Source organism: Bactrocera tryoni, chromosome 2 (genome assembly GCF_016617805.1).
Source record: "Bactrocera tryoni isolate S06 chromosome 2, CSIRO_BtryS06_freeze2, whole genome shotgun sequence".
NCBI lineage: Eukaryota > Metazoa > Arthropoda > Insecta > Diptera > Tephritidae > Bactrocera > Bactrocera tryoni.
Window position 1 is genome coordinate 76872235 of NC_052500.1, and position 26365 is coordinate 76898599.

A 26365-nucleotide genomic window follows, 5' to 3' on the forward strand; every position below is an offset into this window, starting at 1 on the left:
CACCAACGATGGCACTTAATGCTATTATACATATAGCACCCGTGGATATAGCCGGCAGATACATTGCTGCGAAGGCTGCTATCAGACTCCGAGAAATTGGACACATTAAAGATCCCAGCATCCCTGACAACTTGAACCACTGCGCCGCGAAACCTACTCCTAGTGACTTTTTCTCTGTCCGCAGGCACTCTAAGAGATATGTGGGTAGGAGAGACAGGCGCAGTTAGCTTTTTCACGGATAGATCGAAGCTTAAGTGGAAGAAAGGAGGTGGATTCTTTTGTAGACAGCGTTCAATCAAATATTTCATTAGACTGCCAGACCACTGTAGTATTTTTAAGCAGAAAGCGATCCATCAAGTTAATAGCAGTTGTACTGCTCCGAGGTGTAGCTGCTTTCAGGGAAATACACATTCACTACATATGATAGTTAAGCCACAATACAGACCATGAGCTTTCTGGCAATGCGTGCAATGTTAGTTTAGAAGTGTATGATCTTCGTAGGAACAGCCTTAAGTTACTTCTATATTAGACCTGTTTAGGTGCTTGGTCTCAGTGGAAATGTTAGAAACTGCAGAACATAACATGAGTCTCTACGGATATCTACCGGATTACGTTAGTCAATCTAAACAAGGGGACTTCACTACTTATTAAGAGTTTGAACCAAATGGAAGCTGATCAGAGTTTGTTCACTGAGAAGGCTTTGTGTTGTTGTTGTTTTTGTTATAATACTTAAATCCGACTGTTGAGGGAACGAGAATCAAAAGGACCGTAGTACCTTTTTCATAGCACATTTGGAAAAGTGGTGAACCTTTGAAAACAAATTAATTGTCCGAAAATCTAGACAAATTAAATTTTGGCACACACTTATGTGCCAAAATATTTTTTCGCATTTTAAACAGTCGGAAGTATTGTGTGATCGCTTAAAAAATAAACCACATTTAGCCGTTAACAGAGGATGGGGACATGAGTAGAAGTTCACGCAAATGAGGACAGTTCTCTGGGCGTCATTCACTTCGGAGTGAATAGAAACGATTCTTTTACATATGGATCAAGCAGTTCACGACTTCCGGCACACGCTGATGAAATCGACATCATTGTGCAAAAGTCGTCGCTTCCACGTTGCTTCCACGTCTATAACGCTTCCACCAAGCACAATGTCAGCCTCGAAATCCAAACCAGAATAACTCTTGCCAACAGATGATAATTCGGACTGTGTAGGCAATTGAGCAGTAAAGTTCTCTCTCGACGAACAAAGGCCAAATTCTACAAGTCACTCATAATTCCCGTCTTGTTAAATGGTGCAGAGGCATGGACGATGACTATAACTGATGAGTCGGCGTTACGAGTTATCGAGAGAAAGGTTCTGCGGAAGACTTATGATCGATGGAACGATGAGCTGTAGGAGATATACGACGATGACATTGACATACTTGTAGTTCAGCAAATTAAATGAGCTGTCTAGGTCATGTCAACCGAATGGATGAAAGCACTCCAGCTCTGAGGATATTCGACGCAGTACCCGCCGTTGGAAGCAAAAGAAGAGGAAGACCTCCACTCCGTTGGGGAGATCAGGTGGGGAAGGACCTGGCTGCACTTGGAATATCTAATTGGCGCTAAACAGCGAAAGGACTGTCGCGGTGTTATAAACTGTAAGCTGTGTAAGCTTTGTCTATGAAAATAAAGAAAAATATGAGTGTTTTAACAATTGTTTCTTTATTTATTGACTTATGTTACATAAACATATAATAAGTATGTATATTTGCAATATTTCTTTACGCACTAATTTTATTAATTCTTTTTTATTTTACATATATATTTTATTATTTGCTTACAGTTAGATATATGTATATTCTGGCAAATGGCTGTGCTCTTTATGGCCATATTTGTTAGGAGTTTCATTTTATTAATTTTTATTATAATTTTTTTGTTTCTGTTTTTATTATCTACTATTGTAGTTTTTTTTAGTTGTAACAGATTTCAGAATGTCTTGGCAAATATTTTTTAAACTAGCTTGCTTGTTTAATGCTTTGAATATATCATTGCAACTAAAGATTACTTGGAAAAAGTGGGGTTAAGCGTTATAGGGTTTCCTCTAGTAAAAACCAGCCCTTTTCAGCAATTTTTTTTTTCATATAAAAAATTAAATATATTATTCGAATTTTTTATTGTTACAAATATATATTATTAGCAATGAAGCTCTGAAATTTTGCAAAAATATTTTAAACTCGTTTTTGGGACGCCATTTCCGGTGCCTCTTCCCAAAAAAGATGCGCCTGCGTTGGCTGGATAACTTACAGGTTCATCCAAAATGAAAAAATTTCAGTTGAAAACTTAGAACTTGGACGAAGGAAAAAAACTGAAAATTGTTTTGTTTGGCAGACATTTTTAGAAGAAAATTTAAATTTTAGTTAAAATTTCGAGACATTTTTTTTCAAATATTTGTAATTGTAAAAAATCATTTGTCTAAGTATTTAAGAATTGTATCTCAAAGACCTTTGAAAAATTTCATAAAGATCGATTGAATAGTTCTTGAGAATCCAGTCGACTTCTAAAACACTGTTTCTGGAAAAATGCGTTTTAAGACTGCGCACTTAGCCTAGCTAAGCCTCGAGCGCACAAGTTCTCAAGGCTGTATCTCCGAAACTATTACACGGATCAACTCGAAAATATGTGACAATATTCTAGAGGTGTTTTAGAATTTAATAAGACAATAAAAATCGATTTTTTTTAAACCCGTAAACCCATGTAATCCCTTAAGAAGAAGATAATGGTGTTCTATATGCGTTTGTTTGGTTTGCAGCACTGCAGCAATAATAAAGGCAACAAATAAACTGATTGTTATTTGTGTTCTTCAGTTTGTAATTCTATTAGGTAAGTGTTGTGGTCGAAAGTACAGTTTCGCTCAAAACACTGATTTTGAACAGAAATTAGTTTTAAATTTTTGCATTGGTTCCAAGTTTGAAAATTGTTTTTATGCAATTTTTCTCAAAAATATCATAAAAATGCTGAGTTTTATTTTTTTTTTAATTATTATTTAACTCAAGTGTTCATACTATAATAGTTTTTAAGTTTAAATATTTTTATTTTTGTTTTATTATTTTTTATTTTTATTTTAACTGCTCAACTTCCCAATCAGCCAAATATATTTTCAAAAATGTTCCACTAGCGAATTTTATAAATTTTGCTACAATTTATTTAAAATAAGTGCATGTGTGTATGTGTTTCATCATATGCAAATATTTGCCTGTATGTGTGAGCTTTGTGCCCTGCATGTTCGGTGTGTAAGCGTGTGCTTGAGCTTTGAACGCTACATCTTTTGTAATTTTTAATAAATTTCGCCAACATTCTGCACTTATTTATTTAATATTCTGTTTTATTATATATATGCATGTATATTTTTTCAATTCTTTTAAATTTTTCCTTTTAATTTCTTTTAAATTTTTTATATTTGCTCTTACAATTTATATATTTTTCAATTTTTTTCTTATTGTTCTAACTTTGTTTTGCCAACCATATTTCTAATGCATATTTGGTATTTCTAATTATTTTTTACTATTATTTGTCAACTTGCACAAAATTTACATACAATTTCCTCGCATTTGCCATAATATTTGTTTATGCACCCAACCGCTTTGTAATAGACGCCATTTTATAGTTTTTTATTTCATTTTTCGCATTTGTAATTTTGCTGCTAAATTTCGGCCGCACTCGCTGAGGCTCACTCCTAACTCAAATGTTTACCTTTGCTGAAATAACTAAAGTTGCTTATGTTTTTGAAATAATTTGTCGTTTCAGGCGCAACATTTTCAATATAATGTACTACAGTTATTTTTTTCTTCCAAATTTTCGAGAATAATTTATTTACTTCTCCTTACATTGATAATATTTTTGCATATAAGTTTTTTTTTTAAGCAAATGTTGCTAACTGAATAAGCATGTGAGAAACTTAATTCATTGGAACGTTCCTTTGGAATGAAAAGATATACGTATTGAGTTTAGTTCATATTAGGACGTTTCTGAAATTATGTTTTTTAAATTGTATGTATTTTGCTAATAAAATGTATTTTGCTAAGTTGGTAAGACTGCCCGTAACTATTATGCCAAATATGAGCGCGATCTGCCAACCAATTTGTTTACAGCAAAGTCGGTCCACCTCTATAGTGCGTTGCGATTTTTACAATGGATAAAAATATCGAACAAAGAATTTGTCTAAAATTTTGTATTTCTAACCAAATTTCCTGTGTGGAATCGTAGCGAATGTTGGAAAAGGCTTACGGTGATTCAGTTTTAACAAAAACATAAGACTACAAGTGGTAGAAGGTTTTCAAAGACGGTCGAGAGATCGTTGAAGACATATCTCGTACTGGACGACCTTCGACCTCTTCAACTGATTAAAATATTAAAAAAGCGAAGGAAATAGTGCTTGAAAATCGTCAGGCGAGTGATAGAGAGCTTCACACCTCTCGCGAGTTTGTTTGAAAGGTTTTGGTGGAAATTTTGGGTATGAAACGTATTATTGCTCGATTCGTCCCGATAAAACTGATTTTTTCCAAAAGAGTGCCGTAAACAAGTCTCTTTGGACATACTTTATCTTGCGAATTCCGATCCAGCATTCATGGATAGCATTACAACTGCCGACGAGACATGGGTTTATGCGTTTGACATGCAAAAAGGTCAACGATCGTCGGAATGGAGGGAAAAAACTGGCGGAAACCAAAAAAACTATGGCAAAGCCGCTGAAAAATCAAGGTCACACTCATTGCTTTTTGATATCCGTGGTTTGGTGCTACATAAATTTGTTTCGAACGGACAGGGATGGTCCATGAGGAGCTCTTTTTGGTTGTATTGAGGCATTTGGGCGAGTATCTTCGTTGAAAATCACCATCGAGGTCAATGAATACCATCGATGAACGACTCCGTGCGATTTTTTCTTGTTCCCCAAACTGAAATTGCCGCTCCGTGGAATCCGTTTTCGTTCGATCGAAGAGATAAAACAAAATCCGCTGAAGAAGCTGAAGACTATCCCAAAAAATGCTTATGACAATGTTTCGAGAACTGGAAGAATCGTTGGCATAAATGTATTGCTTATGGTGGGGATTACTTTGAAGGTGACAATATAAATGTTGATGAATAATTAAATATGTTGCGTTTTATTTACATACAATTTCCCTGTACTTTCTTGGCACAATACGTAAGGTTAAGGTTAATAAATAAAAAATCCATTATTTTTGCTATAAATTGAAGCGCTTACTTAGCATAGTTAGTATGATTTAATTTAGGCCAAATATACAACATTTTATTTTACAACTTTGGAAATGAAATTTCATAATGTCATACTCTTAAAAACCCTCGTTCTTATTGGCAAAAATCTGGAACAGTTACTAATTTTTTCAAACTTCTCTTGTGGCTAATATTTTTGCAAGAAAATCCTTCAACACAGTCAGAAGCAGATAGTAATCACTTGATTCAAGGTCCCAACTATAAACTGGATACATAAGTGGTTCTCAACTAAACTCCCGGAGCTACGGGTAAGTCTCTATTGTTGTATGTGACCTGGCGTTGTGCAAGTGGAAGACAATTCCCCTCCTTTTAGACAAAGCTATCCACTGCTCGGCGATTGCTAGCTTTAGGCGGTTCAATTGTTGACAGTACAGTTCCGAAATAACAAATTGGGCAATAATGGCAGCTTACACAAAATGATTACCTATCAATCCCACCAAAAACGTAGCAAAACCTGCCTGACTGTTAATTCTAGCTCGGGCACTGTTTGCGCCGGCTCACGACGATTCGGCCACCATCGTTTTTTTCGCTTGCCGTTGTAGTAAAACACCCACTTTTAACTAACTATCCGCCTCAGAAATTAATCGATTTTATTTCGATTCAACACCGATTTCAAGATGGAATGGAAATTCGGTTCATGTGTTTTTTGTTTACGTTAATTCGTATGACTTACATACATACATTGAACTTTTTTTATATCGGGCCTTATTTAAATGGTTTCAGACGGTTGTTTTGCTATATTGAGCTCGAAGCAGTGCTCATATGACGCTCAAACTTGACGATTTCCATTATTTTATCAATATTTTTGGCAATGATGGCGCCTAACACACAGAAATTGGACCATTTATCAATGGAATTGAAAGATTTTCGCCTGGAAAATTATAAAAGAAAAGCTCATAAAGGCGTTTTATTCAAATATAACGTATGTTTTCGATATTTGTATGTCTGTTCACTTCGGTGTTTCCTTCTTTTTTTTTCAGAACAAAACTGACAATTATTTCATTTTTTTCTCATGTTTTCTGATTTTTGTAAAGCAAAATGACAACAAACATTTTAAAAGGAACGAGAGTAAATGTTACAAAGCCACTGTTAGTTTCATAAACATAAACAAATTTATCCAAAGTCGGTCCTATACTACTATGAGCAAAAAAAAAAAAAGGTAGAATTTTGTTCATAATTTTAAAATTCTTAATTTATTCTTCAATCTATGTCCCCCGTCGAAGCAATCCCCCTCGGACATAATATAGTACATATTTCATATTTTTGGTTTCTGAAAATTCCAACAACAATTTTTATAGCAATTTTCCTCACAAATGCAAAACAACAAAATTAAAATTTTTTTTGTTTTTTTTTTTCAACTAATTTCTCTAATATATTTTGCAATTTTATAAGCATAAACATGTCTTTGCCTTTATCGCTAAATTTTCTAATACAATTTGTCTTAATTTGTTGCCTTTTCTTTGCGTAATACTTTTGTTATTATTTTTTTTAAAGCACGAATACATGCCAATATGTGGTTCTTAATAATTTTGTTTTGTAATTTTTGTTTTTCAATTATTTTTTTATTTTTGCTTTTAATTTTATTTTTATTTTTTTTTTTATTTAAGTTTTTATTTTTTTATTTTTTTAATTTTTTATTTAATATTTATTTTATTTATTAAATATTTTATTTAATTTCTTATTTTTTTAATTTACATTTTATTTTAATTTTTTTTTATTTTTTTCTTATTTTTATTTTAATAACTTTATGCTTTTATTATTGTGCTCGCATCAATTAATATTACATACATGCATAATTTTCACAATTTATTTCAGTACATACATATATTTTTCTTTTTGAAAATGCTTCAACACAAATTTTTTTAAATATTTTATTGAGGTTATGTCCTTTGCGTTGACAATTCATTAACACAAATTTTTAGCTGCTTTTTTTAATAATTTGAGGTTATGTCTTTTGCTTGCGCTTTGACAGTATTTCCAATTACAATATTTAGCGTTTGCTTTGTAATATGCATAAATACAATAATAACAATAACATGCGCTCTTTGTGGCCAGCGTGTTTGCTCTGATTGCGAAGTGGCGCATATTTATCCTTTTTTGTGAGTGTGTGTGTGTATATATATTTATGGAAATATTTATAGAGAGCGTGAGAGTGCGCGGCTGAAATGATAGGCGATCGCGTAATATTTGCTACTACAATTAGTTTACAAGTACAATGCAATAAATTACAGTATTTATTTAACAGTTTTTAGATATTTTTGTTTTTTATTTTTTTATATATTTTATATTAATATTTCTTTAATATACATATTTTATATAATTTTTTTTTCAATATGTTTCTGTATACATATGTATATATTTTTTCAATACATATTTTCATTACTTTTATGATGAATATACATATATTTTTATATATATAATTTTTTTTCAATATAAGTTTTTATTTTTATTTATTTTTTAATTTATTTTAATTTTTTTTTGTTTTTTATTTTTATTTGAGTTAATTTTTTATTTTATTTATTTTTATTCTTATTTTAGTTTTAATTATTTTTAAATTTATTTATAACTATTTTTATTTTTATTTTATTTTTTATTCTTTATTTTATTTTTTATTTTTTATTTTATTTTTATTTTATTTTTTATTTTTAATTTTTTTCTACCCTTTTTTTAGCTGCAACTCAATATGCTTCTCGCTAAGTGGCATGTGGCATATGTTTCTTTGTTTGGTTTCAAGCAAGCGCATTGTTGTCTTATAAATATTATTACTGTTTTTATTATTATTGCTAGACACATTTGGTATGCTATTTGCTTAAGCGGCAATAAAGCTTTTACAATATTTTTTATAATTTCTTTTTTTGGAAAAAAATTTTCTTGTAATTTGTTTTTAATAATTTTTTTTATTATTTTTTTAGAATTTCTTTTTATTATTTCTTTTTTGGAAATTTTTTTTTTATTAAATTTTCTTATAATTTTTTTCTTGGAAATTATTTTTTCAGTAATTTTTTATTAAGTTTTTATTAAATATTTTTTCCTCATTTTATCTTTTGTTGTTTGACCAATTTTGCCATTTTGTCTTTAAATAATAAATTATAGTCATTTTTAAAATATGCTATTTCAGCAGTAGTTGTTGTAATAAATAAATAAAAAGTATAAAAAGTTTCTTTAATATTAGAAATAGCAGAGTTTCGGGACGAGTTGTGTGTAAAAGGTTTCTTTACTACTTTTTCGAGATTTTTTTTTTAATATTATTATTTTTTTTTGGTTTTTCTCTTAAAGTGTTAGACATTGGCGTTTGCTTTGCTAGCGAAATTAAACTAAATAAAATGTTATTGTAAATAGCATTATAAAACAGCCTTGTTGTTTGATGGTGACACACAATAATATCGTCGTATGAGATTTTAAAATACAAATACAAATACAAAATAGAAAACAGCTTAAAAAATACATGCATAAAAATTACAAAAATTATATATAGTAGTAGATATATACAAATTTAAATTTAAGTTTAAAAATCTTTAACAAAAAAATCGAGTGAAATTGGAAATATATGCCTAAGAGTATAATATTGCATAATAATATATAATAATATTACATAATTTTAATATTAATAATAATATTATTATATTGTTAATAATAATAATATTATATTGTCAATAATACCATTACAATATTAATCCAAATAAATTATAAAGCCATTGTTGTTACAATTACTGCTAATTTTTTGCCAGTTTCTTTGTCTTAAATTTACAACAAGTATGTTTTTTACAATTTTTAATTATCCACTGAGTTGGCGCGTAATTGACTAAAGCAGGCCTGACACACACGCACTGGCTTGAGTATGCGCAAGCGCGAGATTTCCGACTCGAAGCGGCTGCACTTGTTGCAGAAGACCTGGCCGCAGTTGCGACAGTGGTGCTTGCGCTCGTACAGATTGAATCTGTTGGAAAATATGAGAAATATATGAATACAAAATTTTTAAAAATATAAATAAAATTCTAAAAATCAATTATTGAAAAAAACTATGATCAAACATATATAACAAAATTCTGAAAATTATAAAAAATTATTTAAAATGTACCGATAATTTCTACAGAATAATTTCTTTTTCATAAAATACAAACAATAAAAAGTTTCAAAAATATAAAAAAATTACAAAAAATATATACAATTAAACAAACTGAATTATTCCGGAAATATAAAAAATTAAAAAAAAATTTAATATCTAGAAAACATTTTTAAAAATTTAATTTTTTTTCTCAAAAACACAAAAAATCAACTTTTTCAATGTTTCAAATATATGAAATGTTTCCAAAAATTATAGTTTTTCAAATATGTGAATTTTTCAAAAATATAAAGAAAATTCTGATAATCATAATAAAATATACAGAAAAGTTTTTTTTAAACATACAAACAATAAAATGTTTCAAAAGAAAAATATATACAATTTATCAAATTACTGAATGATTCCGAAAATATAAAATATTTCAAAAGATAAAAAAAAAATTTTAAATCTAGTAAAAATTTCTAAAAAAATTATTTTTTTTTTCTAAAAATGTAAAATTCTAGAAAATAACTTTGTTTTTGAAAAATAAAATTTTTTTTTGCAAATATAGATATAAAATGTTTCCATGAATATAAAGATTTTTAAAAAATATGTAACCTTGTCTATAAATTAAAATGACAAATTTAAATCATTTACTGAAACACTACAAAAAGTATAAATTGTTTCTCAAAATATTTAACATTTTCTAAATATGTAAATATTTCGCTAATTAAATTGTGTATGTTTTACCGAAATACCATTTTTTCCCAAAATTATAAATTTCTACTTTTTCAAAAATTATTATTTTGTGTTAAAAATTATCAAAAAAAACTAAACAAAAACATTAAAATAAAATAAATATAATAATATATTCCAATAATAAAAACGACTAAATTTTTCTAAAATGGAAACGTTTTTCAAAAATTAAAAACTTGTTTTTAATAAATTTTTTTCCAATATAAAAAATTTTCAAAACTACATATGTATGTATATTAAAAAATTATTTTCTTTTCAAATATATAAACTAAAAAAAACATTTATTTTAAATAAAATTTTCCCAATGTTATATAAATTGTTCAAAAATATTGGATTTCCATAAATTTCAAAATTTTCCAAGATGAATTGTAAATGTTGTATAAAGACAAAAGAAATTTTAAAGTTCTTTCAAAATATCGTGCATAATTTTTAATGAATATACATTTTTTTTCCAAAACACATAGAATATTATTTTTTTCAATAAATAAACAAATTTTAAAAATATCATAATGAATATTAAAATAAAAAATTTTAAAACTACAAACGTCAAAATTTTCCCCCATTATACAAATTGTTCAAAAATATAATAATTTTTCAAAATGAAAAATTTTTCAAAAAATTATCATTTATCAAAATATTATATGTTTTAAAATTCATTTTTTTTCAATACTGTAATATAAAAAATGCTAAATTGTTTCCACAAAAAAAACTGTATCTATTATATTATATATTTTTAAAACTGTTATTTTTGATAAAGAAAAAAAATATTTTGGAAAAGTTATAAAATGTGTTAAATTATTTATATATTTTTTAAAATAAAAAATTATAAAATTTTAATTTGTCGAAAATAATTTTTAAAGAATATGAAATTAAAAGAAATCAATTCTAATAATATACTTTTTTAACATAAATAATTTTAACTAATTTACTGATTTTTCAGAAAATATTACATTTCTCAAAAATATATAATACATTTTTTTCTAAAAAAAATACAATAATTTTTTTGTTTTTAATATTATTTACCCTATTAATATAAAAATGTTCAAATCATACTCACTTCACGTGACATTTCACACACTGATCGGTGACTTCATCTTTCAGCCAATGATCGGCTACACCTCGGCCCGGCTGTTCGGTTACGCTCCACGAGAATATGCGGCCGCGCGCATCACCTGTGGTGAATTTATTTATTTTGAATAAACTTATGCCATTTAAAATAAATTTCCGTTTTGTACTTACCCACATACAAGATCTTGTGATCTTTCGAAACGGTGAGCGCTGTTATGCTCGCCGGTTCGGCATTGTCTTTGCGATCGTATGCTGTGTGCATGGTGAGTTTTGAACGGAACATTAATTGACGTTGCCATTTGAAGCCTGTGTGGGGAAAAGAAGAGAAGTGGAAATCATTTCATATTTTTACATTATATGCTCAAAGTTGTGATGTGATATCAAATCAAGGGCGTAGTTAATAGTATTGAAGAAAGCACTTTCAGCTTTTGTAAGTTGTTATTTTAGTCTACTGATATCACATTATGTGAATTTATTTATTACAATGTGATGGAAATTTAAAATTTCTATTGTGATGTACATGTGATGAGTCATCGGACGTGATTTCCTGATGAGGTCTGATGTAAAATGATATTTTGTGTAAAAAGTTTGATTTGGCTCGATTGCCAGGTTTATATACAAATCATGTGATCTCAAATTTTGCGATTTTCTTGATGCGATGGACTTAAGAATGTTAAAAATTTCAACTGATTAATGATGCGATATCATGTGATATCACTGGTGTTATGTGATGCGTTTTGATAGCAATGATATAATATAATTAGATTAAATAGAGATTAATTATACAATGAACAAATTTAACGTATGCTCAAAGGTTTAGATTCAAATCACGTGATCCCATATCTTGTGATTTCATTGATGCAAATTTACATAAAAATGTTAAATATTTGATTGGACGAATTTTGATTAAATTTCTGAAAATAAAATTTTAATCATGTGATGAGAAATCACGTGATATTTGATGATGTGATGTGAAATAATTTTGTTATTTTGAGGAATATACACGATAAACAAATCGGCTGCTCAAAGTCAGATCGCTCTGTTTAGATACAAATCACGTGATCTCATATCTAGTGATCTAATATTATGTTACGAATGTTTAATATTTTGAACGAATTTTATCAACATTTCTGAAAATAAAATTTTTATCATGTGATATGGTATCACGTGATGCCACAAGTGTGATGTAATATGTGAATTTGAAAAGAACGATGTGATTTATTAATTTGAGGAAGATAAGAAAATAAGGGACAAAAATTGGTTTGGATATACATATATCATGTGATGTGATATCTCATGATTCTTATGAAGTGATGTACTTTTTAATAAAAGAATACATTATGTTTGATGGGATTATATTAACTGGAGGAATATAAGAAAAACGCGGGTCATATTTGCTTTGGATATAGATCATGTGTTTTGATATCATATGACCCTGATGATGTGATGTGTAACTTTACCAACAGAATACAGTATATTTGATGGATTTGATTAAATTGAAGAATGTAGCTAAAAACGGGGAAACAATTGGTTCGGATACAGATCATGTGATTTAATAGCTTATGATCATCTTGATGTGATGTGATGTGATGTATAAATTAATTATCAATTGACTAAATTAACTTTACCTAAAACACAATATATGGTATTTTATCGGTTTATTGATGATGCTCTTCAATTCTTACCTTTTCTCAGCGACTGTTCACTCTTGACTTTGTCATTGTCCACCATAACGAAGCCATCCGTCAGACTTGTGTCTGATTTACTAGGACGTATCGTACGCTCCTCCTCTGCAAATAAATTACATATTATTATACTGTGATCCAGCTTTAATAAACAAAATTATGTAATTCCTACCCTCAACACATTTGCTGGCTATGCTTTCACCCTCCACCGTCGATGCTTTCATTTCGTGCAAAGACTTAGCGCCAGACAAAGAGCTTTTCCGTCGGCCAGCGGCATCCTTATTATCTTTGTGCTCTGACTCTGGCTGCTCCTCCTCAGCCTTGTCGGAATGTGTGGAGTGTTGTGAATGCGCCGAAGCTTCTGATATGCTACTCTCCGAACCAGATTTGGCGATAACTTTTTTTGTCAAGGATTATAAAATTTAATGGATGACATACTAGTGCTTAAAAATTAAAGAACACTCACCATTTTCGTCCTGCAACGAGAGACTCTTCATTTGCTTGAGTATGTTCAGTTTTCCATCATCCTTGCCATCGCAGGAATTCTCACGCTCCGTGCTGGCCGGACGATCTTGCGAACTCACTTCGGTGGCGCGCTTCAACTTACGTTCGATGGGCACTTGTGTGTACTCCAAGGACCACATCTGCGTTAAAGAGAGTAGCATTTAATAAACAAGAGAATTTAACGCAATCAAAATATTACTACACACCCGCACTACGCCATCGGTGGAACCCGTGATTACCACATTCTCTTGATCCCACTCACGTATCTGTGAAAAGGCAACACACAAGATCTGCTGCATGCGATCCGCACTGCCAACACAAGTGTTCACCATCGCTAAAGGATCGCCATTGATGGACCAAACATGCAGCCACGTGGCCGAACAGGTCGCTATATCACCGGTGAGATCATTGATCGCGACCGCAGCTACAACACCCGCATGACCGCGCAGCTGACGCACGAATGTAAAGCGCGTCATGTCCCAAACGATCGCAGTGCCATCACGTGAGCCAGAAATGATGACATTATAAGCGGCGCTTGCCGCCAAACAAGTCACGGCATCGGTGTGGCCATGCAGCGAATTCCGCACAGTGAGACTCTTGCGATTCGCATCGAATTTCCAAATCGTTACGACCGAACTGGTGCCGGCGGTGACAATCATCTTGCCATTGGGACAGGCGCAACAAAGTATTTCGCCCGAATTTTGTGCGGCCGCCTCGGAGACGAATGAAGCGCGATCGGAATCGTATAGACCAATGCGCAGTGAATGATCGGCGAAGCCCCAGGCGATGTACTTCGTGTAAGAGGGTGGCATCATGACCTACGGTACGATAAAAAAATCGGTTATATTTGAGGTAGGACTTTTTTCCATTAACTTTCACTCACCTTGTTCTGTTCGACGGCAAACACAGTCTTATCTGGTTGTAATATCTGACCAACGGGTCCTTTCAGTTCCTTAATTGGCTGCAGGCTCGGTTTGAGATTATTTAAATTATGGAAGAATAGACGTTCCGATTGTAAAACGGTGGTATTGCCCTGTATTAAAGCGCCCGGATCGATTAGTGTGGAATGCCGTGAGTTGGACATTTTCTTCGCTGGATGCGCCTTTTTGAATAGCTGCTTGGGTATTTGACCAAAATTATTGATAAAGCCGATGGTGGCATTTTTCTTCAGCGGATCGTCGATGCTGTAGAGGTTATACAATTTTTTTTTTATAGAAAAAGATTTTTTTTGGTAAAAAAAATATTTATGGTAGAAAAACATAATTGCTAGAAGACATATTTTTGGTAGAAAAGAAATGTTTTCGGTACAAAGAAAAGTTTTCGGTAAAAAAAATGTATTCGGTAGAAAAAAAATATTATCGGCAGAAAAAAAAGTTTCGGTAAAAAAATCATTTCGGTACAAAAAAATGTTATCGGTAGAAAAAAATGTTTCGGTAAAAAAAATTCGAGAGAAAAAAGGTAGAAAACAAAAACTTTTTAATATAAAAATATTTTTGCATGAAAAAAATATTTTCGATACAAAAAAGTTTTCGGTAAAAAAATTGTTTTTGGTAGAAAAAATATTATCGGCAAGAAAATAATTTTTGGTAAAAAAAATATTTTTTTTGTTGCAAAAAAAGTTTTCGGTACAAAAAAGAAAAAAAACTACCGTAAAAATCTTTTAGGTACGTAAAAAACTTTTTGATACAAAAATACTTTTGGTAGAAAACAAAAATTTTTGATGATTTTGGTAGAAAAAGAAAATATTTTCGGCAAAAAAATTGGACGTACTTGTAAATATCCACATTGCCCTCGTAGAATAGATGATGGAAAACGTTCACTGCCTCCACGGCGGCGGGGCCCTGTTGCTTACAACCAAATATGAGGTCGATCCACTGGAAGTAGTGAGAAAAAATTAGAAATATCGCTCTTTTAAGTTTCTTTAAGTCACGTGACACTCACCAAATGCAGATTCTGACTAACATAATCGCACTCTAAGGCTCTGCGATGCACGCGTATAAACTCGCGTGGATCCTGTTTGGCCCAAGGTGGTAGTATGACATGATTCAACGTCTCACCGTTCTGCTTTGTGCCTATTTTTTTAAAGAAAAATTAGAGCAGCTCAAAACATTTGTCCACCATATTTTCTGAGTCCACTACTTACCCAAATCAAAGTTATTGCCATTACTCAAAAACTCCGGTAGGTAGAAAAATTCCGGTATTAACTCTTTCACATCGGCCATATTGAATTTGGAAGCGGAGAGCCATGCCTCTCGTATACTATGAAACATGCGATCGGCCAAATCGAAGTGACCGCCTTGCAAGCGTAAAAAGTGCTGTGTAAATGGTTCCAAACGCACCAAATATGAGCAAACAATCATAGCGGAACTGTAGTGGGTGCCATAATGATAGGGTGGCGTCTCACCGTGCGGATCGTCCCACTCCTTATGGCGGCAAGAAAATGAGAAAAAGTAGTGAGCAGAAACATTTTATTAAATAATTCACTCTATACCTTAAAACGCTTCTGGAACTGCTCTAAGCGCTCTTCCGACTGCGCACCCATCGGCTTAGAGAAGTCACGGAATGTCTTCGGATTGGAGAAATCCAACTCTTCCGATTCATAGTCAGCGACTATCCAAGGGAAGACTGGATATTGCATGAGATCATTGTAGGAGCGGCCAGCCAGCGTATTCAAATGCATTAAGTATTGGAAGTTGGAAATTTCGCCGCGCTAAAGAGTAGAAGTTTAAAAAGAGGTTAGAAGTTTATTAATTTACAAGTATTATAAATTTTATTTATTTTAATTTATCCTAAATGGTTTTAATAAATTTGTAGTCCTCATAAATTTACACGCAATATGGGATTATCCATAATTTGCCAGGATAAAAATATTATTGAATTTCGTAATGATTACTAAGTATAGTTCAGACCGACAATTTTCTGATGACAAAAAAATTTATCGATTAGTTATCGAAATAATTTATTAATTATCGGTCAGCAAATAACATATTTCATCGATAATTTTTGGTGCCTCTGAATTAAAAAATAATAAGAATTATAGCAAGAAGTATATTGAAATTTATCGATTAATTATCGAAATAATTTATTAGTTATCGATAAACAAATAACACCACACATATTGCTAAACCCCATTTTATCGATAATTTTTTGTGCCTCTGAATTAATCGACATTAAAAATTATCGAAAGAATTATATTGAAATTTATCGAAATAAATTATTAATTATCGGCAAGCAAATAGCATCACACATATTGATAAAATATAGTTTATCGATAAATTTTTGTGCCTCTGAATTAATCGATATTAAAAATTATTGATAGAATTATATTAAAATTAGTCGAAATAATTTATTAATTATCGATAAACAAATAACGCAAAAGGCGCCAATTTTCTCAATTAAATGCATCGATCATTGGTATAATTGATTATTTATCGAAAATATCAACAATTTTTAGAATAAATAACGGTAGCAACTGGTGATATTTCTTAAGGGCAAACAACTACAGTACTTTTTTCTGCTATCAAAAAATGTCTGGAAAGTATTTCACTTTTAAACCAAAATCACTCTGAAATTAATATAATCGATTATTTTAATAATAAAAAAATGTATTTTTCAATAATTTTTTTTTAAACTTCTAAAGAGTGTTATTATTAATTATCGATTTTTTATAAAAATAATACCACTTTTTTCAAGATAAATGTATCGACTATTTATAAAATCGATGAACAGTTTATAGAAAGAGCAACTAATTCTCAAAATCATTTAGAAGAATCGATAACTTATCTTAATACTCCATATTTTGGTGAATAAATTAGGATACTAATTTCTGCCTTTAGTATATCTAATTCGATAAAAATTTATCGATAACTAGTTAGAAAAGTAACAGATTTTGAGTAGCTAATAATTGGTGATATTTTATTATTATATTTATATACATTCATATATTATCGATTAAAATACCGATAACTTAACCGATCTTTTATTTATATAATCGATAACAAATTCACTATAGCACACCCTCTATATGTATATTATCGCTTAAAATATCGGTAACTTATTAAATATAACATTATCGATAACGATTACACAATATCACACCCAGGATAGTGAAAATCTCAATGGTTAAGCTTCTCTATGAGAATATTATCGATTAAAATATCGATAACTTTATTACTATTTCTTAGGTCAATACAAAAAATCACTATAGCACACCCAGTATGTATATATTATTGCTTAACATCGATAACTTATTTATTATTTTGATTATCTTATCGATATCAATTTCACCTAGCACTAAATTCTTAATTCTAAATTCACTTCTGAACTGTTTTTGACTAAGCCATCATTACACTTACCACCCAACGTTGCGTGACCGACGTCTCGCCAATGAGACTACTGAAAATGCCCGATGTCTGCTCTACGCTTGCGGTGCGCTTTTGACCCGCCACCGACAGCTGTGCATTATCGTTAATCGCGGTGGCCTGCGCCATGAAGCGTTGATAGACCTGTTCCGAAAAATAAAATAAATTCTATTTACAAAAACCGCCGCTACACCCCCTTCCACGCACCTTATTCCGCACTTTACGTGGAAAGCTCAACAAATAATTGCGCCCATCCTCCGAGAAGACCTCCAAAGCAATTGGCTGCAACAAATAGCGACGTTTATGCACTTCTCGAATCTCCTCATAAGCAAATTTCGAACACTGACGCGCCTTCTGCGTGCGCGTCGGCCCACCCGAATTCGGTATGATGGGCTCGTAGGCGCCGGGTGGCAATGTATCAATGTCACGTATTTCGCGATTCTTTAACAATGTGAAACCATCGACTATATAGCAGTGCTCCTTGCCGAACAACAACAAACCCTCGAAGGTGTCCAAACCCTGTATGCGCGCACAACGAAACATGAATGAGATTTTCTCCTGCTCCTCCAGCAGCCGCAGGAATGTTTCATTGTCGGACATCATGGAGGTGTCCTCCTCTTCCTCATCTTCTTCGGGTACGCCCGTGTCTATGGATTCTTGTGGATTTTGTAAACTTTTCGCGGCGACCTCTGTGGGTGAGTGTGGTGGTGGTGGTGTGCCACCGCTCGCCTGCGTTTCGGAATTTTGATGCTGCGCGGCATGTGCATGCTTCGCATTGTTTGCGTCCACTGAGTATTGTTGTTGTATTGAGTGTTGTTGTTGTAGTGATTCGGTTTCACAGAGTATGCGAGGCGGTTGCTGACAATGTGTGTAGTAGATTTTACTATCCAAACTGGTGGCAACTTTGTATTTTAATTGACGCTGTTGAGAGCGGGAGAGAGATCGAGAGAGATAAATAAAAAAATGTAATTAATTATTGAATTGCGCGATCAGTCAATTCCGTTACACTTACATTATCTGGCAAGTCGATTTCTGGTCTGTAGGGATAATGCAAATAAAAGAGCTCGTTGCGCATTGTCTTCTTGCGCATGCGATGCGGTCCTTCTGTCGTATCCAATATCCATTTATCCAGCGAGGAACTACCCTCCGGACCCCACAGACCGCGTTCGCGTGTCAACTCCGTCTCCGATTGTGTCCAGTCTTGGTAGACGTAACGTTGTGTATGCTGTTGCATTTGTATGTACTGCTTGCAGCGCAACTCCCAAAGGTCCCTGGTACCCAGAGGAAAGAAAATATTTTTTAGTATGCTACAACCATCTCCATACCAAGGACTTACTTTATCAATTGCACATGTATGCCTGTGCAATCGAAGGCGTTCTCTTTGCTCATTGTCGATTTAGTGCGCACGAGCTCGTCCTTTTTGACTTTCGTACGGCTCGCCAGGCGCGTCAAGCCACCTGTAACTTTCTGTATTTTCGACTGTATCTGATTGTGTATCTCCCAGGGGATGCGGTACGTGGCCTTACGCTCAGCATCGACATAATTGAACCAGAGTTTAGAGGCTAGCTCCATAACCTGCTCGCGTGTGCTCTGCAAATCAGGCGCTTTGGAACTGGGTGGCGGTGGGGTAAGCGTAACTTTGAAGACCTCCTCAATGGCGGGCTTTTTGCAAACATACAGTTCCTCCCAGACGCGAAAAGCGGCGCCCACAATCAAATTGCGACCCTGTGTGCGAATGAATGGCAGGTTTTAGATGTGGATTTTTTTAAATTTGAATGGTAAGCTTACCTGAAGCTGATTGAGATCCTCATCTTTCGGTTCGACGGTGTCGGTTTGTGGATTTACATGCCACGTGGTATTACGGCTGGTTGCCGGTTCCAAAATAATCTTCATATCCGAAGTTAATTGCAGCAGGCAATAAGTGAGACAACCGATGAACTCCAACTCGTGATTGCCGGCGCCAAAAATGAGCAAGCGATGCGTGATAATGTTATGTAAAGCCTCCAACACACTCATCTGCTCCGTTATGGACTCTGTGGGACGCGACAGCAAGTAAAGTATGGTGCGATTGAGTGAGTGATGCAGCTGCTCGATTGTCAAGGAGGAAGAGCGACGTTTCGCTTGCGCTATCAACTTGATCACAAAGTCGAAAATGTCATGTGGATTGCGTGTTAGGCAACCTTGCCACATTTTATCCACCACGCGCGCTGTGAAGTAGAATACATTGGGCGCTATATGCTGGGTATGACTCTGCAGCAACGGCACAATGGACAGTGCGGCCTGTTCGCCCACCAATACATCCGCGGCTAGCAGATGCTCCATCAAAGCGGTAATAATTTCTGTCTGATACTCAACTTGCAACGTCATCTCCGCGGACTCGGGTGAAGCGTCAAACACCAGGTCGATGACGGGCGTTGTCTTGCCATGCATATTCAAGCTCAGCGAATCGACCACAATTACGCGTAGAAAATCGATGATACATTTACGCACCGGATGCTGCGTCAGCTTATGCGCCGGTGCGCTGGTTATGCTATGCGCGTGCAGCAAGTAAGCGCCCGTGCCGTTGTCGGTGGGTGTTGAATTACCGCTATTCGGTTCGGAATCATTGCCAGCGTTCTTCGAGTTGGGGAATAGCACCGCAACCAATGAGGTGATCACGTCGCCAGACATCATGACCGGCATAAAATCGGTGACATTCTGATACAAGTTGAAGAGCAGCTGAATTATTGTCTCAGGATGGCTATTGAGCCATTTGGCGCAGTCTGTAGCGTGCACAATAGCGCGCACCATGCCGAGCAGCACGCACACCGCTTCGGGGCAAACGTTCATTTTTGGTAGCGGCGCATTCGAGGAGGGCGGTGTGCCCCACAGAAAGTGACGTACGCGATCCAAGTCGAATTTTGTATGCTCACTGGCCATCATTTTCACCGGTTGACCCATAATCAAGGCGGTGATGAGGAAATATAGCTCGGGCACGTCGAGATGATGCGTGAGCAGCCATTCGAGCATTTGATAGCCTAGAGAGAGTTTAAAATTAAGACTTTTTTATAATCTAGTTGGATAAATTATTATGTAAGTCACCCACCTGGTATGCTCAGCGCCGTAGTACGCACTTCGCCGGCAATCTGCGTCGGCAGATGCTGTATAACATTGGCGGTGGTCACAATCACCGAGCCAGCGCTGCTCTGCGTGCCCGTATTCAGCTGCGGCGCGCCCAGCGCCAACATTTTCTTCTGCGACACCATTTCCGTGAAGCGCAAGTAGCCGCCATTGTGTGTGGAGTCGCGAAAACGTACCATGAAATTCTCGTTGGCACAGACGACGACCAGTATGCGCACCGCAATTATAACGGTAGTGAAGTGTACATGCGGCTGCATGAAGAGCAGCAGCCAATCCATGCCCAGCGTCTTGGAGATGTCATCGCAGATGATATAGTTCACCGTGTTGCGTGGCGTGAAGAGCAAACCATGCAGCAGCGAGAGGCAGCGGTTGCGCAGATAAATGTTCTGCGCCATGAGTTCGTGCTCGCTCATACCACCAGCAGCATTACCGTTAATGCCCGCTGTGACGCGCATGCTCGGCAATATGAGCGCTTTCTCGACTTGTTCCGCTTTCGGTAGCTTGGCAGCGATGTACTGGCCGAAGAGCAAGAGATCGCTGTGACGCGGCTGACCGCCGAGCAAAGTCTCAATTAGATTGAAGAGTATTTCGCGCGTCGAGTGATCCTGTATGTCGATAATGATGTGCAGCAGCTTATTAAGCAGCTGCAAGTTACCCATAATCTTCACATTCTGTTTCTTCTCGTTCGATTCAATAGCGAGTTCGAGCAGATGTTCCAGCAGGGAGCGCAGCAAACCATTTGGCGCATTATGCCAAATTTCCAGGTCGCAGAGTAGATCCTGGAATGCGGTAACATTCGGTATGGCCGACATGTCTTGACCGCTACTCACAGTGCCGACGAGCCCAAATGTCAAATGTAGTATGTGTGAGTTAAGTAGATTCTTCTTCTTCTTGAAGAACATGCCCAACGTTTGATAGCAACGTTTGCGATCCATTTCGCTTTGCGCTGCGCGATTACTACGCACCACACAGGTGAGCGCTTTCACGCCGGCGTAGAGCGATTCAACATCCTGCGCCATGGCGATGATGCCCAGCAAAACATTACAGCCGCCGACAGTGTCGATCATGGCGGAGACGGGGTGTGGACTGAAGACGCGCACGCCCAAATAGCCGACAACTACGCCGCCGAGTGAGCGTCCAGCGCCTGCCAAGTGACCAGCGGAATTGTGTAGAATTCTATAGAGGAGAATAGTAAGAAAAATGTAAATACCAACTTAAAAAGTAAAACCTTAAGCGCTTTACCTGATCGGCGTGGCATTCTCATGCGAATTCATGCCCAATACTTTGGCGATGGACTTGTTATCCACGCGACTGTAAACCTTGCGTATCTTTACTAGAGTGAGTTGTGACACCGCCTTAGCATTCAGACCCAAGAGCACACGATCTTCTGGCACTAAGGGCGGCAGCGGCTCGCTTTGCTTACCCAGTTGTGGCGCTTGCAGTGAACCCATATAATGCGGTCCCAGATTGTAGATGGTGTGCACAGTCTGTTGTGTGAGCACGTCTTCCAGCAAGTGGCAGACGCCCTGCTTCCAGCAGAGACGTGAATAGCGGCGCCAAATCGGCGGTGTGCCAATGTAGCCGTAGACTTGACTGGCCACGGCGAGATTGACGGAGCCAGCGCCGGGGTTTTGTGAAATGTAATGTAGCTTCTGTGTGTGCATGGGCTGAGGAAAGAGACGAAAACAGCAAATTTAATTTTTTTGGGTATTAGAAGATATGTGAAGGACCACTCACTGTGCCGTCCAAGTAAAGTGAGAGACTAGAGTTTTTCAAAACAGCGCGATTGAGTACTACCACCAGATTATGCCATTGGCCCTCGTGCAGCAAATCGGGACACCAAATGCGTGCGCTGCCGTCGTCTGAACCTTCGGGTTCCCAGTCGCCAAGACCTGAAAGCAGTTCGAAGTTAATGAATTTTGGCGCATAAGTATATAAAACTAATAAGCTACTTTTTAATTTCCTTGTGGGAAAGAACTACATGCCTAACCACACTTCGACAACACTTACTTTTGCTTGGCGTCACAAGCGTTTCTTGCGTGGACACTACAATCGCTTTATCACGCGCCGACAGCAATATGGACAGACAGACCAAGTTCTCTTCGCGCGGATTGTGTATGGTGCGCACCAGCGTCAGCAGACGCACGCAATGTGGATCTGTTTTGGGATCGGAAAACTTCTCCACACAAAACCAAGTGGAGTATGAGAGTCCCGTTTGTGGTGGAAATATGCGATCTCCAGCGCCAATACCGCCAATGGTGTTGGCGTCGATAGTACCACCGGTGGTGGCGGTAGCCTGTGGCGCCAACGAAGGCAAATACAAACAGCCGAAACCCTCCGCAGACATATCCATTTCCACAAAGGGCGGCAGCGTGCTCGAGCCGTGCGCGCGAAAATCACGCGGTGTTGTCATTGAAACCAGCGTCTTAATACGTGTCAACGGTACGGGCCCGCCCATGCGGTAGGGTGTGCGTAAGTCAATGTCGGCGCAAGATAGCGGTTCGCCAAGCCGCAGAAACTCACGCAGCTCTGTGGGCTGTAAAGCCTGTGCAGCCAAGCGCTCCAACACATACTGCATGGACACGTGCAGCGGATTAGCTTCCTCGGAGAGCGCATTGCGTGCAATCTTCAACAGCTGCTCGGCGAGCCCATAGTCGCACATGATTTGTTGATTGCGTTCATTGCGCACCAAAGACTTTATGATCTCGCTGAGATAAACCTGTAGATTCAGCGCTAATATGCCGCTTGTCTCATGCTCAATGCTCGGCAGTAGCTGCAGCATGCAGAGCACAACGCCGGGATGCACAATGCGCGGCTCTGGTGTGGGCTGTGTCAGATTCAATTGATTTGGATGTGCTGGCGGCAACTCTTTGCTGGGCGAACGCGTGTGTGTGTCGCTGAAGAGCGTTATGACGCCGGCCAAATTTGGTGTTTCAAAATTGTCCAGCGCGATGCTGTATAGTAGGCGGTAAACTACGCAGACGTAGGACAAGGAGCGCGGTAGGTCCGAGTTGAAGCTGCGTGTAAGACAGAGAGAGAGAAACATGGCAATTATAGTTTGCTTCTAGAATGCAACTTAGGTACGAAGGCACTCACCTAAAATTCAATATGTCACCCGCGAAGACCTCGTGAAAGTACTTCTGCATGGCGTTGTCATTCTTGAACTCGCCCTTGAAGTCATGTAGCTCAGTGGCGCTGCCGAAACAGCCCAAAAGCCGCAGCGTGTCACACAGCGAGGCGGTGCAAATCTCTTGATGAAAGAATTTCGCGTTCGCCGGCTCGAAACGCATCGCCGTCGCCAGCGTCTGACAAACGATTTGCAGCAATAATATCAAATCATCCTGTGTAATCAACTGCGCGTCTGGCTCTACATTCGCCAACGGCTCATCGCACAATTTGCCGTCAAGCGAGACGAAAACGCTGGTAAGATATACGAATCCGCCCACCTTGCGGAACACAGTACGCGTGCGGTGCGAGTCCTTCAAGCAACCGAGAAGCATGTTGAGTATTTGTATTTTGAACTCCACCTGATATGGTGGCACCGCATGCATGACGGAGAGTATGAAGAGCATGTCATCATCACCGCCCGCCGACAGTATCAGCTCTCGTATGATGCCCAACGCTTGCGGACGACAGTGTTTGAATTTCACCAAATCGTGTGTACATTTAGCGCCGCCACATTCACGAAACACATTCGCGTTATTATTATTACCGCTCAGCAGTATGGTGAGCGCTTCGAGCACATGTTTGCCCAGCGTATCGGTGAGATCCTCTAGATCATCCGCCGTCGGCACAACAACAACGCTTTCATCGCATTTTGTTATCTTACGCACGTGATCGGCATAACGATTCAAGCACGTGACAAACACCTCAAGTATGCCGACCTCAAGATAGACCTCCTTGAAGACCGCATTGTGTCGCAGTATATTCAGTAGCGTCTTCAAGCACAGTATGCTACAGCTAATCGAATGATTGTTCTTTAGCAGCAATGAGAGACTTATCAACTCCTTGCATGGTACAAAATTCAATTGAAACACAATGAACTCGAGCAAATCAAAGAATTTCTCCTGTATCTGTGGACCCTTGAGGTGTATGCGCTCCGTGAACTGACTGAGCGTATTCTCCGAATCGAGTATGAAATAATTGGCGTTCTCCGAGTGATAGACACGCGATATGGCGTCGAGTATGGTGCAGCAAAGCGCTGGCGAGGTGGACTTCAGGAAGACCGTCTGCAGCACTTGGAATGCGTAGATGTTGCGTACGCAAGTCTCACGTGAGCTCGCCTGTGGCATTTGAAAGTTCTGCATTTTGAAGAGTGTATTCTGCACTTGTGGCGGACGTAACTCATTAAAGCCGCACATGCAAAGCGAGGAGATCATGAGGACGAGATTGCGTATGGCCGCCTGCACTTCAATGGAATGGGTACGCGTTGTGTCGAATCTAAATGAGAGGGAGGAGTGGTTAGAAAATATTACATTAATGATTAAAGTAAGATCTCAAGTCCGTTTGCTATGGATTTTATATATATTACTATATAGAGATTTCTAGAGGGTTGTGATAACTAGCCGCTAGAACTGAACTTAAAAAAAAAATTGAAAAACGGGAACCGGGAACCGGGAACTAGATCTACTCCGGTTAGGCAAACATGACTGAGGATGGGCCGATAAAAGATCTGATCCAACAATGGACCAAGGAAATCAGTGTATTTAAGAAGGAAAACTCCATGTATCATCATTATAGACCTATAATGATATTTGAGGAGACGGCGGACTGATATGAGATCTCATCAAATCTTGGATCAAGGAAATCAGTGTATTTAAGAAAGAAAACTTCTGAGATGAGAAAACTAACAGATCGATGATAGGTCTCAACGACCCATGGGCCATGGAAGTAAATATTTTTGAGAATAAAAGCTTTTTATATCATCTTTATAATCTTGGATGGACAAAGAAAACAAGTATTTTAAGGGAGGAATGGAAAGCAGACGCGACTGTCTTGCAGATGGATCGATAATAAAGCTTATCGAACGATGGGCCAAGAAAATCAAAGTTGTAGCTTCTTGAAACTCCTTTATTAACTTGGATCTACTTAAAATTCGGTTACGTAGACAACTGTCTTAAGAACGAATCGATAATAGAACTCATCGAATGATGGACCTAGGAAATCAGAGTTTGAAGGGAGAAAGGCTTCTTGAATCACATTTATAAACCTGTACAGCTGTAACGACTGTCTTAAGAACGGATCGATAATAGAACTCATCGAACGATGGACTTAGGAGCACGGTTTTAAGGGAGGAATACTTTCTGGGTCAACTTAAAAGAAAAAAACCAAAGAAAAATCGCTTTAAACCCACTTGAGCAAAAAATCGCTGAGAAACAGATATCCCTGTGATGCTTTGAAATCGTCCAATAATATTTGTGATACTTGACTAGAATCCTTTAGGAAGCAAAAAACGGTAACAAACATCTCGACAATTTCCAGCGGATTGCCGAAGCTCAAACGTTGCATATTATCCACGCACAGCGCCATGCAGCCTTTGGCTGAAAGGA

The 26365-nt window shown here is 36.4% G+C and overlaps 1 protein-coding gene across 3 annotated transcripts in view; it reads right to left on the reverse strand.

Moving 5' to 3' along the window:
• Positions 1–8909: 8909 nt before the first annotated feature.
• LOC120767627 (WD repeat and FYVE domain-containing protein 3) overlaps positions 8910–26365 on the reverse strand; it is a 45093-nt gene continuing 27637 nt past the window's right edge. For 2 of the 3 annotated variants that reach the window (XM_040093785.1, XM_040093786.1), the window contains exons 5-27: positions 26170–26356; positions 23913–25256; positions 22827–23833; positions 22554–22708; positions 22059–22483; positions 20782–21992; positions 19485–20713; positions 19033–19421; positions 18709–18967; positions 17904–18617; positions 17691–17840; positions 15827–16045; positions 15479–15758; positions 15277–15407; positions 15106–15209; positions 14219–14519; positions 13542–14153; positions 13298–13475; positions 13004–13228; positions 12832–12936; positions 11318–11452; positions 11136–11250; positions 9052–9217 (exon numbers count right to left, since the gene is read on the reverse strand). In XM_040093785.1, coding sequence (XP_039949719.1) covers positions 9052–9217; positions 11136–11250; positions 11318–11452; positions 12832–12936; positions 13004–13228; positions 13298–13475; positions 13542–14153; positions 14219–14519; positions 15106–15209; positions 15277–15407; positions 15479–15758; positions 15827–16045; positions 17691–17840; positions 17904–18617; positions 18709–18967; positions 19033–19421; positions 19485–20713; positions 20782–21992; positions 22059–22483; positions 22554–22708; positions 22827–23833; positions 23913–25256; positions 26170–26356 — 9641 coding nt within the window. Of the gene's footprint in view, positions 9218–11135; positions 11251–11317; positions 11453–12831; positions 12937–13003; positions 13229–13297; positions 13476–13541; positions 14154–14218; positions 14520–15105; positions 15210–15276; positions 15408–15478; positions 15759–15826; positions 16046–17690; positions 17841–17903; positions 18618–18708; positions 18968–19032; positions 19422–19484; positions 20714–20781; positions 21993–22058; positions 22484–22553; positions 22709–22826; positions 23834–23912; positions 25257–26169; positions 26357–26365 lie in introns of all 3 variants that reach the window. The other variant, XM_040093787.1, reaches the window with a different exon arrangement.